This window comes from Tenrec ecaudatus, chromosome 1, assembly GCF_050624435.1.
Source record: "Tenrec ecaudatus isolate mTenEca1 chromosome 1, mTenEca1.hap1, whole genome shotgun sequence".
NCBI lineage: Eukaryota > Metazoa > Chordata > Mammalia > Afrosoricida > Tenrecidae > Tenrec > Tenrec ecaudatus.
The window spans coordinates 124,582,786-124,597,123 of record NC_134530.1 but is presented as its reverse complement, the minus strand read 5'-3'; the positions used below and the strand labels follow the sequence as shown (position 1 = coordinate 124,597,123).

The following is a 14,338-nucleotide window of genomic DNA, read 5'->3' as shown; positions in this document are numbered from 1 at the left end:
TAAGTCCCCAAGGAATTCTGAAAATATGGCTTCTTGATTGATGAAGAAAAAGTGGGTATATAATCAAATGTGGTGAAGAAAGTAGATGGTATCTGGCTATCAAAAGATACAGTGTCTGGGTTCTTAAAAGCTTGAAGTTAAACAAGCAACCATCTAGCCAGGAAGCAAATAAGGCCACATGGAAGAAGCATGCCAGTCTGTGTGACACTTCATGAAGTGTCAACAGGATCAGGTCTCAAAAGATCCACAATAAACAATTATATTGAGGTGAAAGGGTGGGGGGAATGGAGTGTAGGCCCAAAACCCATCTGTGGACAATTGGACACCCCTCACAGAAGGGTTACAAGGAAGGGACGATTCAACCAGGGTCCAGTATAGCCCCAATGAAACCCACAAAATTCCTCTAGTTCCTGAATGCTCTTCAACCGCCCCCCCCCCAATCCCCCCTGGGTAGAAGTACCATGACTTAGTTCTTCTACCTTACAAATCCAGCTAGACTGGAGTACACATTGTTGGATAAGAGTTTTCAACACATGAAATTCAGAACAGATAAAATCCTCGGGACAGTAGTGATATCATGAGGGTAGGGGGATGGTTGGGGCGGGGGTAGGAAGAAACGGGGAACCCATAACAAGGTTGGATAGATAGCCTATCCTCCAGGGTGATGAATAACAGAAATGTGGGTAAAGGGAGACAATGGACAGTGTGAGACATGAAATAATAATAATATATAATTGATCAAGGATTCATGAGGTTGGGAGAGTGTGGGTGGGAGGGGGAAAAAAGAGGAGCTTATATCAAATGGAAAGAAAATGTTTTGGAACTGTTGATGGCAACACATGCACAGGGTGTGCTAAATACAATTGAATTATGGACTGTTATAAAATTTGTAAGAGCCCCCCAATAATATGATTTAAAAAAATTGGGGGGTAAATTAGGTATTGTATTTAACAGAGGACCAAGGCAATGCTGTTGAGCTGTGGGGAAAACAACACTGTACTGAGATCTAAGACACTAAAGGTACATCACAAACCTTTCTTCATGACTTTGTTACCTGTGGATCCTTCAAAGCCATCACATAAAGTCAAAAATAGCCTAGAAGACTTTTATTTAATACTAACCTGAAAGTTCGGACAAGATTTTTTAGTTGCGTGTAAATATCTCCTAATGCAATCTGAAGAGGCCCCAAAAGTCCAGGCAATCTGAAAATTAAAAAAATTATATTTCCTTTAAAATATAATTTGCAGTTTTGGGGCCATGTTCAAGTTTGAATTTCCCATGGCATTTAGGTAGAAGCAGTTATAATTTCAACAAAGTTTGGCTAGGTTATGACTAGCAAAAAGTTATAAGGAAAAATCTTACAATATCTCCACATCCCCCTTTGGAGTCCATGTTACAGAGTGATAAGCACTTAAAAGACAAAAAATGACTTTGGCTACTATCATGTCTCTAGTTTTTCTTCCTTCCTTACTTTTAGATATTAGAACGAGAGTAAGAGAATGCAGAGCCAGAGCTGCTCCCAGACGGTGATGTAAACATTGGTACCCATCTAACAACACATACTAAGACTTTACAGGTGGTGAAGGTTCCTTAGCCCAACAGTTCCACCGCGAAAAAAGTTTCAGATAAACATAAAAAAGTGCTTGCTACAGAAATAGTCTTAGTGCAAAAAAATTAGAAATAACAAAAATAGATGATTTTTAAAAAATTGTCTAAACACCAAACCTATTGCCATTGAGTCAATTCCAACTCAAAAAACATTTCTCAAAACTGAAGAACAAGGTTTGAGTTCCCCAGGCGTGACCAACTGCTGTTTTGACGTAGTATCCAGGATACTGGGACTATACATCTTTATAGGCAAAGACAGCCTCCTGCTTCTCCCGTGGAGCAGCATTTGCGACTTTGAACTGTCAACGTGGAGGTGAGTGGCCCAGTGCCTGACCCACAGAACCAGCAGGTCTCCTTTAAATAAACATGGCATTCCTCATATCAGATTTTAATACAATCTTTAAAACAGTCATGCAAATCTCTATTTTGTAATGTGGAAAGATAGTCATGAAAAGTATTATGTGAAAAATGCATATGAGTACTGTTCCGTTTTTATAAAACTGTACCTAAACTTAAGGATAAATTAAGCAGTATTGCTGCTAGGGAACCACACATGTATGAGTTTACTTCAAATAGAACATGTTTGGAAATATCTGTGCTTAGTGGATAGCTACAAATTCTCAGTAATACATTTGTCTTAGTAGGTTTCTTTAAAAATAAATAAATAAAGGTCCAATAAAAATATTGGCTTCCCAGGGTTTTGGTGGGTCAGTTAAATTCAAGGCAGAGACGTCAGTTCAGAAAGTCATAGCTACTGTTTTTAAAGATTTCAAAAGGGTTATCTTGATAGATTTTCTTGAATGACATCACAATCATATTAGGAAGACATTTAAGAAAAGTGAAAACTGCATTATGAGATAAAGGCCCAGAAAGTTACCCGAGTGCATTTTTGAAGTGTACAGACCTTGGGGGAGGGTACGTGAAGATGCAGTAGCTTCACATGTGAATATTTCTGTTTAATAAAGGCGTCTATGATTTTGTAGCAATACTTTTGACTTAGCATTAAAAATGCTTTTGCTTGCATGTGGTATCCACTAAATATGAAATGTATTTAGTTCCTTCTAGGCTTTCCCCCTAACAGAGAAAATGAAACGGAATGAAGGCACCTATGTACGTATCAGAAATAAAACAAAAAGTATTGGTAGTAATCATCACCGAAGAGAGGATGGAAGGTGATTTTTATTTTCTTCTTTCTACCATTTTGTATTGCCTAAATCTGCATTAAGTATGTATTCTGAGTTGATTCTGAGGGCAGTAAGTGCTGAGTTTTATTTAGAAAGTTTCAGACATACGCTAGACTGGACAGAATAACAAAAGCAGCTCCATGTATGTGTCCCCAGATTCAACCTTCTAGTAGTGTCACATTTTACTCCATGTTTTAAAAGGTAGAATTTTAAAGCCTTTGTTATTGTGTCATTTGACCTTGAAATATTTTTATATGCATCCATCTTTATAAGAACAGCATTTCTTACATAACTACAATAAGATGATCATATCTAATCAAATGATGTCATCCTTACCATCATCTAATATCCAACCTCTATATAATTTTCTCTATCAAAATGACTTTATAGTTTTTGTTTAAATTACAAACCAAATAAATCAAAAGGTCCATATATTTTATAATCAGCTATTAGTGTTATAATATATAAAAAAAAACTGTTTTCCTAAGGGGAAGCCCCATGTCTTTATACAGAGTTGTGTTTTCAGCGTTCTTCTCATATTTCATTCTTGTGTCAGTACATTCTTGTGTCAGTATCTGTAATTTGGTCTCCTGCAGGGTTCCTTTGGTATGCTACTGTACCCCTAACCCAAATGGAACATAAACCCTTCAGTGACATACCCAGGCAAAGTGCTTACATTTAAAAAAATGCACTCAATTAGCTAAAATGTCTAGAGAATTATATCTACAAAAATCCCTGTGTAATTTTGAAATAGATTGTGGCAGCAATTGTGTAATATTACTATTTGATGTGAGTGAACTATGGAATGATATATACCTGTATTAATTCCCAATAAAATGGCTTGAAAAAAAATTCCCATGTACTGGCTATACAAAAGTATAATCTGTTCCAATTTTTAACAGTAAAGAGTTGATAGCTTCCAGTCCTATGAATCAGATACATGGTGACTTATACTGTTTTCGAAGCTAATTTTAACAGAAACTAACAGACAAGTATAAGGACCAGATAAAGGCAAAAGTAATTCAGATCTATTATATATAAAAAGCCTAACAAAGATACTCAATAAATATTACTTTAATTACTTATTCTTAATATTACTATTAGAAACAATTTTAATTTATCATTTATAATAGATCAAATCAAGATATATGCCCAATCAAAAACCATTTCAAGTTTTAAAGTAAAGCAATCATAATTCTCATATCCTGGATAATGTTTTATATTTGTACTACACAAGATATGGGTTGCTTTCATGTAATTTGTTTTTATTTCAAACTACTATAAAACTAAATGTTCTCTCTCTATATACACACACATTAAACAATAGCTAAAAACATCTCTCCATCTCTTCTGATTAAAAAAGTAAGAAAATATAAGTTGAAATGTTTAAGACAAAAACTCAGACCTCTGGAAAAAGGACTTCCATGTACCTTTTGAAAGAGAAATCAAATAGCAATTAAGCAATGTCATTTGTGACTGGGCTAATTACAAGAACAATTATTTCTTATGGCCTTAGTTTTACCTCACTAACCTTGTTAAACAGGAGTATGTACACTGGTACAATTAAGATCTTTCAGTGCGTGAAATCCATGATAGATTAACCCTTCAGAAATAGTAATGGGGGTAAATGAATCCCTGAGGGTATTGGAAGAGATGGAGGGAAGCGGGGAAGGCACTGACAGCAACAGTGACTGCGTAACCCACTTGAAGGGAATGAACATCAGCATTTCAGGTGAATGGATACATTGGGTGATGCGAGTTATGGCAAAAGCAACAATATGCAATCTATTTAGCGTTCATGGGGTGGCAGGGTGGGGAAGGAGGGGATAAAAAGGAGCTGATATCAAGGAGTTCAAGAAGAAAATGTATGGAAAATGATGGTGGCAGCACTTTACAACTATGCTTGATCTAATGCATCTAAGGTCCTCAACCTTCCTAATGCCGTGACCCTTTAATACAGTTCCTCATGTTGTGGTGACCCCTCAATCATAAAATTTACTTTTGTTGCTACTTCATAACTGTAATTTTGCTATTGTTATGAATCAGGCGACCCCTGTCAAAGGGTTGTTTGACCTCCAAAGGGGTCGCGACCCACAGGTTGAGAACCACTGATCTAATGGAACTATGGATTGTAATAATATCTGTAAGAGCTCCTAAAAAATGCCAATAAAATAAAATAGTAGAGAATAGTTGTTTCCACCACGGGGAGCAAAAAGCTAAAATGAAGACATGAGTTGAACAAAAGCTGAGGTTGCTGAGGGTTAAATGGTCACATGAGTCTACAAGCAGAGTGAGGTACTGATCTGTTAAAACTTAATCAAGTCAAATGTAAACAGATGTAAGACATTCACCCCAAATCAGTACTTAATGGGTCTAGAGTTGTCTGCGTTCCCGGACTTCATGGGAGTCTGAAGTGGGATTGAGGCGGTTTGACTGACTACTCTCAGAATCCCCACCTCCTTCTTCATTATGGGTTTCTTTGTCTTCTACACAGAATTTGCTTTTTAATATTGCCTCTCACAGGATAGCTTAAAAATGCAAATTTTCAGGTAGAGACAAATGTGAATTTCACATGTTATTTTCCAAAATGTTTAAAATGCAAGGATAATACAATTATGAACGTGAAACTGAGTTCATGTTAAATTATTACAAAAGGGGAGTGACAGACATACTTACATTTTACTCAATTTTTCAAGTACAATGCGTTTTCTAATCTGGTTTTGAGAACTTGAATCTATCAGTGGAAAGGTGGGATCACGCTGAAACAGATATTTAAGTGAAACAAAATAGGATTAAAATTTTGCATTATTTTTCTGATATGTATCTTCCTTTGCCCTGACCATATTCTGCTGACCTCCTCCTATGATATTTCCCTTCTCTCCCTTTGGTGATTTAATAATTTCATTTAGCACAACATCCTCTTTGTTCTTCCATGTTAGGGATGCTTTGCCTATTCATTATTCTTCAGTGTTGCATAGTGTCCCATTGTGTTTAATACCACTGTTAATCCATTTATCTGTTAAGGAGAAATTTGGTTGTTTCCATAATTATGCTGTTTTAAATAGTGTTACATGCACTGGGGTGTGCATAGAACTATGGTATTACAGCTCTTATCTCTGTAGAATATAAATATGTATGTAGTATTGGGAGTTCTGAGTCATATAGAATTCCAATTTTTTCATTATAAGTTTACAATTTCAGACAGTAGAAAAAGAACTAGGTATTAAAATTAAGCTATCAGGAACTTAGCTGGGTCATTTGGTCCCTCTGAGAATGAATTTTCCCCATATATAAAATAGGGGGTACTAACGACTAACTGAAAGGCAGACCCAGTACAATGAGATCACCATGAAAGAAAGATGTGGCCGTCGGCTTCCATCAAGATAAGTTCGGAAAACCCTAAAGGGCCGTTCTAGTCTGTCTTTAGGGTGTATATGGGTCAGAATTGGCAATGGATATGTCCTTTTATTGAGTATATTATACAAAAGGAATTTATAAATTGCTAAATGTTACACAAATATAAGGGATTAAAGATTTAAAATTAGCAAATGTTACAAATATGTTGAACTCTGCTTCTAGAAATGACAGATCAGATCATTCAAATCAATCTTCCTGATGAGAACTGAAAAACTTGGGGAAGACCCTCCCCATTTATTTGGAAACATCAGAAAACTAAAGGATTTAAAAAACTAGGACCCAGGATCCTAGAAAAATAACTCCAGAGAAGCACTGATCAATTGCAGAAGCAGTTAATGAGACATTCAGGATTGAGCAGAGTTTTCTAATAAAAAGAAAAATGAGTTCAAGGTTTGCCAAAAAAGGAGTACTAGTAAACCCCAAGAAGGCATGGTGGTCTTGTGGGTTATAAATTGGGCTGCTAACCACAAGGTCAACAGTTCAAACCTACCAGATTCTCTGAAGGAAAACATAGGCTTTCTGCTCCCGTAAGGATGTATAGTTTCGGAAACGTACAGAAGCAGTTTTATTCTGCCCAGAGGGTTTCACTATGTGTCAGAATCGACTTGGTGGTGTGAGTTTGGTTTTGGCTTCTGAGTCTACGAGGGACTTACACCTTAGCAGGAAGAATGGCTAGAAAATAGACAGGCTCTCAACAGGGCCACTGCCCACTTTCAAATAATCTTAATCTCTGATTGGATAAGGTGGTTTGGGAGTGCTGCAAATAATTTTCTAAATCTAGTTTTAAGAACTTGATTCTTAAATAAGAAAAAGAAAAGAAAAAAAGAACTTATCAGTGGAAAGCTGGGATCATGCTGAAATCAGGTGTTTAAATAAAATCAAAATTTTACATTATTTTTCTGATATAGAACAATCAACATTAAACCCCCAAAGTTTACAACTAGAAAGGCACAGTAGAAAAAGAACTAGATTTTAAAATTAGGCTAGCATGAGCTAACTCAGCAAATCTAAATCTATTCTAAAAGAAGATAGCATTTTCCTGGGTCTCAAATTATATCTGTAAATTTTTAAATATAATTTTTGGCATATAGTAAATAAGATAATATGAACAAAATATAAAGCATTCAACTTTAGAAGCCAACCCCCAAGGACAATGAAGTTATCAGCATTATTAAGCTCACTCAACGTAACCATGTGGAGGAATGCTTGAAAAGGCTGGACTACAGGGCCGGCTCCAACCAGAGCCAAACTATCCCCACCCTAGAAGTGTGTGTGACGGAGAACAACACTAAACCTACAGGTTGGGGAGAGGGGCTGACATGCCACACCCACACAGAAGCAAACCGAGAGGGAAACAGAGAAAGGGAGAGTTGGTCTACACCCATACTGGCACACCAAACCCCAAGGATGACGTCCCTGCATGAGCTGCTAAGGCACAGAGAGGGCTGTAGAGCTGACAACAGCTCATGACATGTCTCTTACTGGAGCATACCGCCAAGGAAGACAACAATGGGGACCCACCGTGGGGAGGTAGCGTGGTCTGAACCCCCCAGCAGAGAGGCAAACCAAGAATGGAGCATAACAGATCAGCAACTGGAGCCAAGCCAAGCCACAAAGCTCCTAAAGAGCCCCCAAAATAGACTTCAGGCTAGAAGGGGCAGCTCCTGGAATTCCCCCAGGACCAGAGAGGAGATAGTCATAGACCTCAGTGGACAGACCTGGAATTACATGTGTTTTTTCTCTTTTCATTTTCTTTTGCCAATCTTTTGTTTGGTCTATGTCATTGTTGGTTTGCCTACTTATGTAGACAGGCATGGAAAGCAAGCTGGAGGAGAAAGCAACACACCAATGGTCCTGGAGGGACTTGGAGGAGGAGACAGGGAAAGGGTGTGGTGAACTCCACAGACAGGGTAACAACTAGGGAATTAAAATCAACAATGAGGAGGATATAGAGATCCTGGGGTGTTGGAACAATAGCAATCTAGCTGAGACTAAGCACTAGGAGGCAAAAGTAGGGCGAATGTGATGATGGAGTAGGAGGAAGGTAAAAGGAAACAGTTAAGATCTAGGAAGCAAAGCTATGGACAGAGGTATAAGCATAGGTGTGTACATGTGTAAATACATTAACCCATAAAAATAGAGGTGTTAGCCTTAGTACATATATTTATATGGCCATACACTGAGGTAGTGGCAGGACTTCGGGCCTCTGCTCATACCCTACTTCAATACAAGAACACTTTGTTCTAATCAACTGGGATTCTGTGATGCTCACTGCTATAGTTTATTGTGCCAGCCTAGCCGATAAACACAAGTAGGATTAACTGAAGGGCAGAGGGATAAATGGCTCAGTGAGCCTCACCTTGGTTGTTCAGTGCCTCAGTTTAAAGGGGTACACTACCTGTGGGATGCCTAGCCTATGGACTGTGTCACTGTAAGTTGAGGTCCCTTTAAGCCCACACGATTGGAATGTTCATCTCTGGAGCTGGGGACTGACAGTTGATGACAGGTGGGGACCTGCCTTGCTGTTTGCTGCCTGGGTACATATAGCCCAGCTCTCTCTACAGACGGGGACTGGCACCTGGCAGCTCTCAAGCCTTGAAGGACTGCTAGTGTCTCACTGCTGTATAATTTAACTGTTAATTTCTTGTATTATCTATCTGTTTATAATTTAACGATTTATTTCTTGAATTATATATCTATCTTTATAAATATATTTATATATAATTACTAGCAATCTGGTTTGTCTCTCTAGAGAACCCTGTCCAGTACACTCACCCTCCCAGCACAATCAATGAAGACACAATGGGTGCATAAGGAAATGTGCTGAAGAAAGCAGATGGTGCCGGCTATTAAAAGAGATAGCATCTGGGGTCTTAAAACCTTGCAGTTACACAAGCGGCACCCAGCAGTGAAGCACCAAGACCACATGGAAGAAGCACACTGGCCAGTGTGATCATGATGTCATCAGGACCAGGTAACAGGCATCAGAAGACCCATAACAAAGAAGCAAACAAAAACATAGTTGAGAACTAAGGGAGTTGGAGCAGAGACCCAAAGCCCATCTGTAGACAATGGAACATCCCCCTACAGAAAGATTGCAAGGAAGGGATGAGTCAACCAGGATGCACATAACATCCTTCTGATTCCTTGAGGCTTCTTCACCCCACCCTCCCACCCCTCTATCACGACCCCAGTGCTACTTCTCACTCTGGACTGGACCGGAGCATGTACACAAGTACAGATAAAGAGATAAAAGCTGCTCACAACACATGGAATCCAGGAACAGGAATGGCAGTAGCGATACTAAAGGGTAGGGGAAAGGCGGGAAGAGGAGGGGAAGAATGGTGAACAGATCTCAATGATCGGGGAAGGGCAACAAAAACCCTGGGGGAAGAGACAGCGGTTGGTGTGAGATATGAAAATAATAATAATTTATAATCTATCTAGGGGTCATGAGGGTAGGGGTGGGGGGGAACAAAAGAGAAGCTGATACCAAGGGCTGAATAGAAAGTACATGTCTAGAAAAGCACGAGGGCAGCATATGTACAATTATGCTGATACAATTGATGTATGGATTGCAATAAGAGTTGTAAGAGCCCTAATAAAATGATCTTTTAATGAAAAAAAAAGATAAAAAATAAGTAACTAATTTTCATGCCAAATGACTTCATTTCCAGACAACATATCACATCAATCAAAAATGACTAAAGCAAATACTAAGATAGCCTCTTTAAATCTCAGATGTAGAAATTAAATCTCTGTATTTAACTTGTATTTACTGAGTACCAATTAGGTGTTAGACACTATAATAAATGCTTTATAAAAAACACCTTTAAAACTCACAGCAATTTTGAAATGGACATCATGAATAGTCTCCTTTACAGATGAGCTAACAGATTCAAGAGACTTTCAATAACTTTGCATAAAGCCATGAGTACGTTACCGGCATGGAATACGTATTAGGACATACCTCTTCTGAGTCTTGGGATTTTATAGATTCTTCATTCAAAACATACTGTCCTCTGTAAAACTCCCTAATCCTTACATTTAGTGTTTCAGTTTCTTTTTTCAAGCTCTCATAACTGGGTAATGGTTTAGTGGCTGTATCTGATCCCCGGAAAGGCAAAGCCTCATCCAAACTGTTCGGTGAGTTCCGTAGGGCAGGGGGATGGCGGACGGGGTCAGAGCTGAAGTCCTCTTCATCAAGTTCTTCTGCTTGTGTCAGAGGGGCTGAAGGGACATTCAGACACACAGACGCATAATTCTGACCGTGCAAGAACCTTAAGGTTTCTTCTGTCTTCCACTCAATAAAAGTCTCCTTTAGGACTTTCAGTAAGTTTGTCTTTGCAACTTCAGGACAGACTTGCCCTGACCTAGAAACTTGGATTGATTTGGAAAATTTCTTCTTAAAATGTTCTGCACTTTTCTTACTTATGCCTACTAGAGTTACTTCTGAGCTCCGATACTTATTTTCAGACTTGTCAGAAGCTTTAGTTTTTTCTTGCAAAGGACTGGCTGGTGAAATCTGAGTGTTTACATTTGGTGAAGGAAGGACACACACAGCAGCCGCCGCCTTTTTCTCCTGATCACCTAATCTGCAGTCGTCTAACTGCGCCCCAACATCTCCGACTGCCTTGTCTTTCTGCTGGGAGGTCGCTTTGTGATCCGCTTTCTCTTTCATGCTGCCTTTCTGGCCCAGCTGTGGCCGCATACCCGTTGCACTTGGTTTGTTTCCTGGAAGAATGGAGGAAACAAAGTCTTGCTCATCATCACTGCTACTATCACTGAGGGTGTTGGAAGAACTGGATTCACACTGCTTTTCAGAGTGGCCGGGATCGTCAACATCTGATGTTTTAATGGCCCGAGTACACAGCTGGACTTCTTCTCCAGAGTGGCCACTGAGAAAGAAAAAGTAAACAAAGTAACCCTAAGAGGAACGCAGAGTGCCTCCCATACTGCTACTTTGAAACTTGCAAGACAGACACTGGCCCACAGGCTTGGATATATATTTCAAAAGACATTTATGATTCTCTACCATGAGTATATATTTTCATTAAAAAAAGTATAAAGGAGTACAGCAAAAAGAAGCATTTGATAATTCTAACCCACTAAATTATTTAGATTTTTTTGCCTAATTCCTTTTCTATGATTATTTAATAGCTTAAATTTTTTTCTTTTATATATTTCATTACACACACACATGATTACATGAACGCTGTTTAGAAAAATCAAAGCATAAAAGATGAGGGTAAGCATTTAAAATTGTTCAATGACAGTCATATGGGAGATATCACAGAATCAAGCAAATCACCATTTATCAAAGAAAGATTTATAATGAAAGACCCAGAGTTAAAACAAAAGGCTAACAATGAAAGGCAATGGCTTTAGTTTGGTTTATATGTTCTTTCCATTATCTGGTTAGGTATGAAAAAGATGGAGAATTATGAAAGAGTAAAGGTAAAAAATAGCTTTGCCAAATACAACTTGAGAGGAACAAAGGTGGGTAAGAAGCTGCCCTCAGACAAACCCACATTCATATAAAAGAAGGATTCTGGGTCAAAAAACATGCTGGGGGAAAGTCTAAAACAAATGAAAACAACAACAACAACAACAAACCCCAGCTGAGTTGAAAACAAGGTTGTAGATGGGAATCAAGAAAGGAGGACAAGTCTGTCCAGTATTAATTTTTTTAAGTTATATTTTACCAGCACAGTCAAGGGACTGGCTCTTAGATAAGTATAATTTTAAAAAATCAGAACAGTTCAATTTTCATTTATTTCATAGCTTCCTTTGGAGATGGAACATTTTAAAGTGGTTATGTATTTTTATAGCACTTTGAAACTATAAATTAAAATATACATCGATAAATAAATCTCTCTGGGAGTAACAACACATGTGTTGGCAGATGGCTATAGCCAGGCTAGTAAATCAGTGATTTTTTTTTTAAGGGGGGAAAAAAAAAAATCAAACTTGGAATGTCTATCAGAGCTTTAGACTTTTAAATAATTAAATAACTGATACACTGATTCTATTAAATAAGGTAAAAAACTCTTTCAACAAATGTAATTGGCATATTCTAGTTGACAAAGAACCACTGTCTCTAAATTAGAGGTTGTGTTTGTGTCATATTTCAACAGGTTCAATTAGACTTCCTCAGTAGGGACAGCGGTACAATAAATCATACAAGTCAAATACATCATCTTACCACCACAAAAGTCAAAGCTAACCAGGCCAAATATTTCTTTGTGTGGATGAGAATGGGGCACTTACATACTGCATCAGCACAGGGAGTCCAAGAGCTCATAGCACCTGGATGACTACTGCTTCCACTACCATGAATACATAGGAGTAAGTGATACTGATGCAACCCTACCTTTGTCCTTCCTTTAGCAGCTGGAAACCAGGGTGTCTGTAACAAAAACACAGAAATAGGACATTGAAGGGTGAGATACAGCAAAGTACATAAAAAAATCCCTAAATGCTTCTTATTAAATGTTTAGTTACAGTGGATAGAAAACATTTTAAAAGAGAACAGCTCATAGATTTTTTTCCCTCATGAAAAACAGCAAGAGAAAAAATATCGTGAAATTCACCAACAAGAAACCTAAATAAGTCTTCTCTAATTCAAAGATTTCTCTAGTTTCTGGACTAAGTTGAAATTCCACAAGCCCAATAAAGTTTTTCTTGACCAACGTGAACTAAAATTATCACTCCCTTTTCTAAATCCCAGAGTGTGCAGCACACAAATATATATATTAATCACGTGCTCCTGTACGGAGTACTACTAGAACTATCTTCTAAATATTACTTTCCTATATGTAGTCTGGTTTTTCAGTGAGATTATCCATTCCTTGCGGGCTGAGATGTTAGACTCATCACTCTCATCTGCGTCCCTTACATAGTTGGTAAGACTTCTTACCATAATTTCTGGGAACTCAGTTGTATTGTAGTACGGATTTGAACTATCCAGATAAGGTCTTTTAATTTAACTTCAAGAAGAATTTTGATAAACAACACCAAAAATTACATTTGGCTGGGCAGCATGGATGTAAAAAAAGGAGGTGAAAAAAGCTCTTACAAAGCTAAATATGAAGAGGAACACACATAATAGCACTTTAACCCAAGTGACAGTCACCTACAGTCAGCAAAGTGATTTAAAAATACAAATACACGGAACTAACTGCACACTAAAGAAAAACTAAGGCAATGATAAATCTCATTTAGAAAGCAAAGTGGAACTCAATTAAAGGCCAAAATACTGAATATGCTTTCATTTTAAGAAAAGTTAATTCACCTGAATTATGAAAAATGCTGCTAGGGAAAAATGTCAAACATCTCAAGTATTTTTATGTATAATGAAACATCACAACATTAATTGTAAAAGGATGATCTAGGTAATCCATTCATCTTTTGTTCAGCCCCTAGTACAGGAGGACAAGGCAGGAAGGGGATCAGTTGCCAATCCTTCTCTTGGTTATGGGCGGCATTCTTGCTTATTGAATCTCAATTTAAAAGATCCATTTCAGTGCCATACATCAGGAAAGGTGCCCAACAAACAGGATGAAACTACTGCTTGCTATTCTTACTTTAGAGATTCCCCTGGTGAGGAATTCCACAGCCTAAAATAAATCAATGGGCAAAGACAAAATAAATTAATGGGCACACATTTAATCTATTTTTATCCCTTTCTTAAACTCTAAGTCCTTAGCCCAGTAATCAAGCCAGGCATATGCTTTCCCAAACATCAGATTTTTTTGGCCTAAATAATATGCTAACATTTACAGCAAAGAGATTTATTATCTATTAATTACTCTCTCTCACAAACCCTTGATAAGTTATAGATTATTTTCATATCTTACATCACCCTCCACCACCCTTCACCCACTTTTCCATAGTTTGTCCCCCTGTATAGGTTGATCTCTGTGATCGATTTCCCTTTTCTCCTCCCACCCTCCCCTAAATCCACCTGATATCTCTACTCTCCTTGTTGGCCCTGAGGGATTTATCTATCCTGGATTCCCTGTGTTGCCGGCTCTTTATCTGTAGCAGTGTGCGTGTTCTGGTCCAATCCAATTTGTAAGGTAGAATTGAGGTCAAGATAGTTGGGGGAACAAAGCACCAAATAACTA

At 38.0% G+C, this 14,338-nt stretch overlaps 1 protein-coding gene across 2 annotated transcripts in view; it reads right to left on the bottom strand.

Moving 5' to 3' along the window:
- The window catches only part of RPAP2 (RNA polymerase II associated protein 2), a 98,730-nt gene that overhangs the window by 49,988 nt on the left and 34,404 nt on the right, over positions 1-14,338 (bottom strand). For both annotated transcript variants that reach the window (XM_075558412.1, XM_075558404.1), the window contains exons 7-10: positions 12,583-12,618; positions 10,180-11,107; positions 5,469-5,551; positions 1,122-1,202 (exon numbers count right to left, since the gene is read on the bottom strand). In XM_075558412.1, coding sequence (XP_075414527.1) covers positions 1,122-1,202; positions 5,469-5,551; positions 10,180-11,107; positions 12,583-12,618 — 1,128 coding nt within the window. The remainder of the gene's footprint in view (positions 1-1,121; positions 1,203-5,468; positions 5,552-10,179; positions 11,108-12,582; positions 12,619-14,338) is intronic.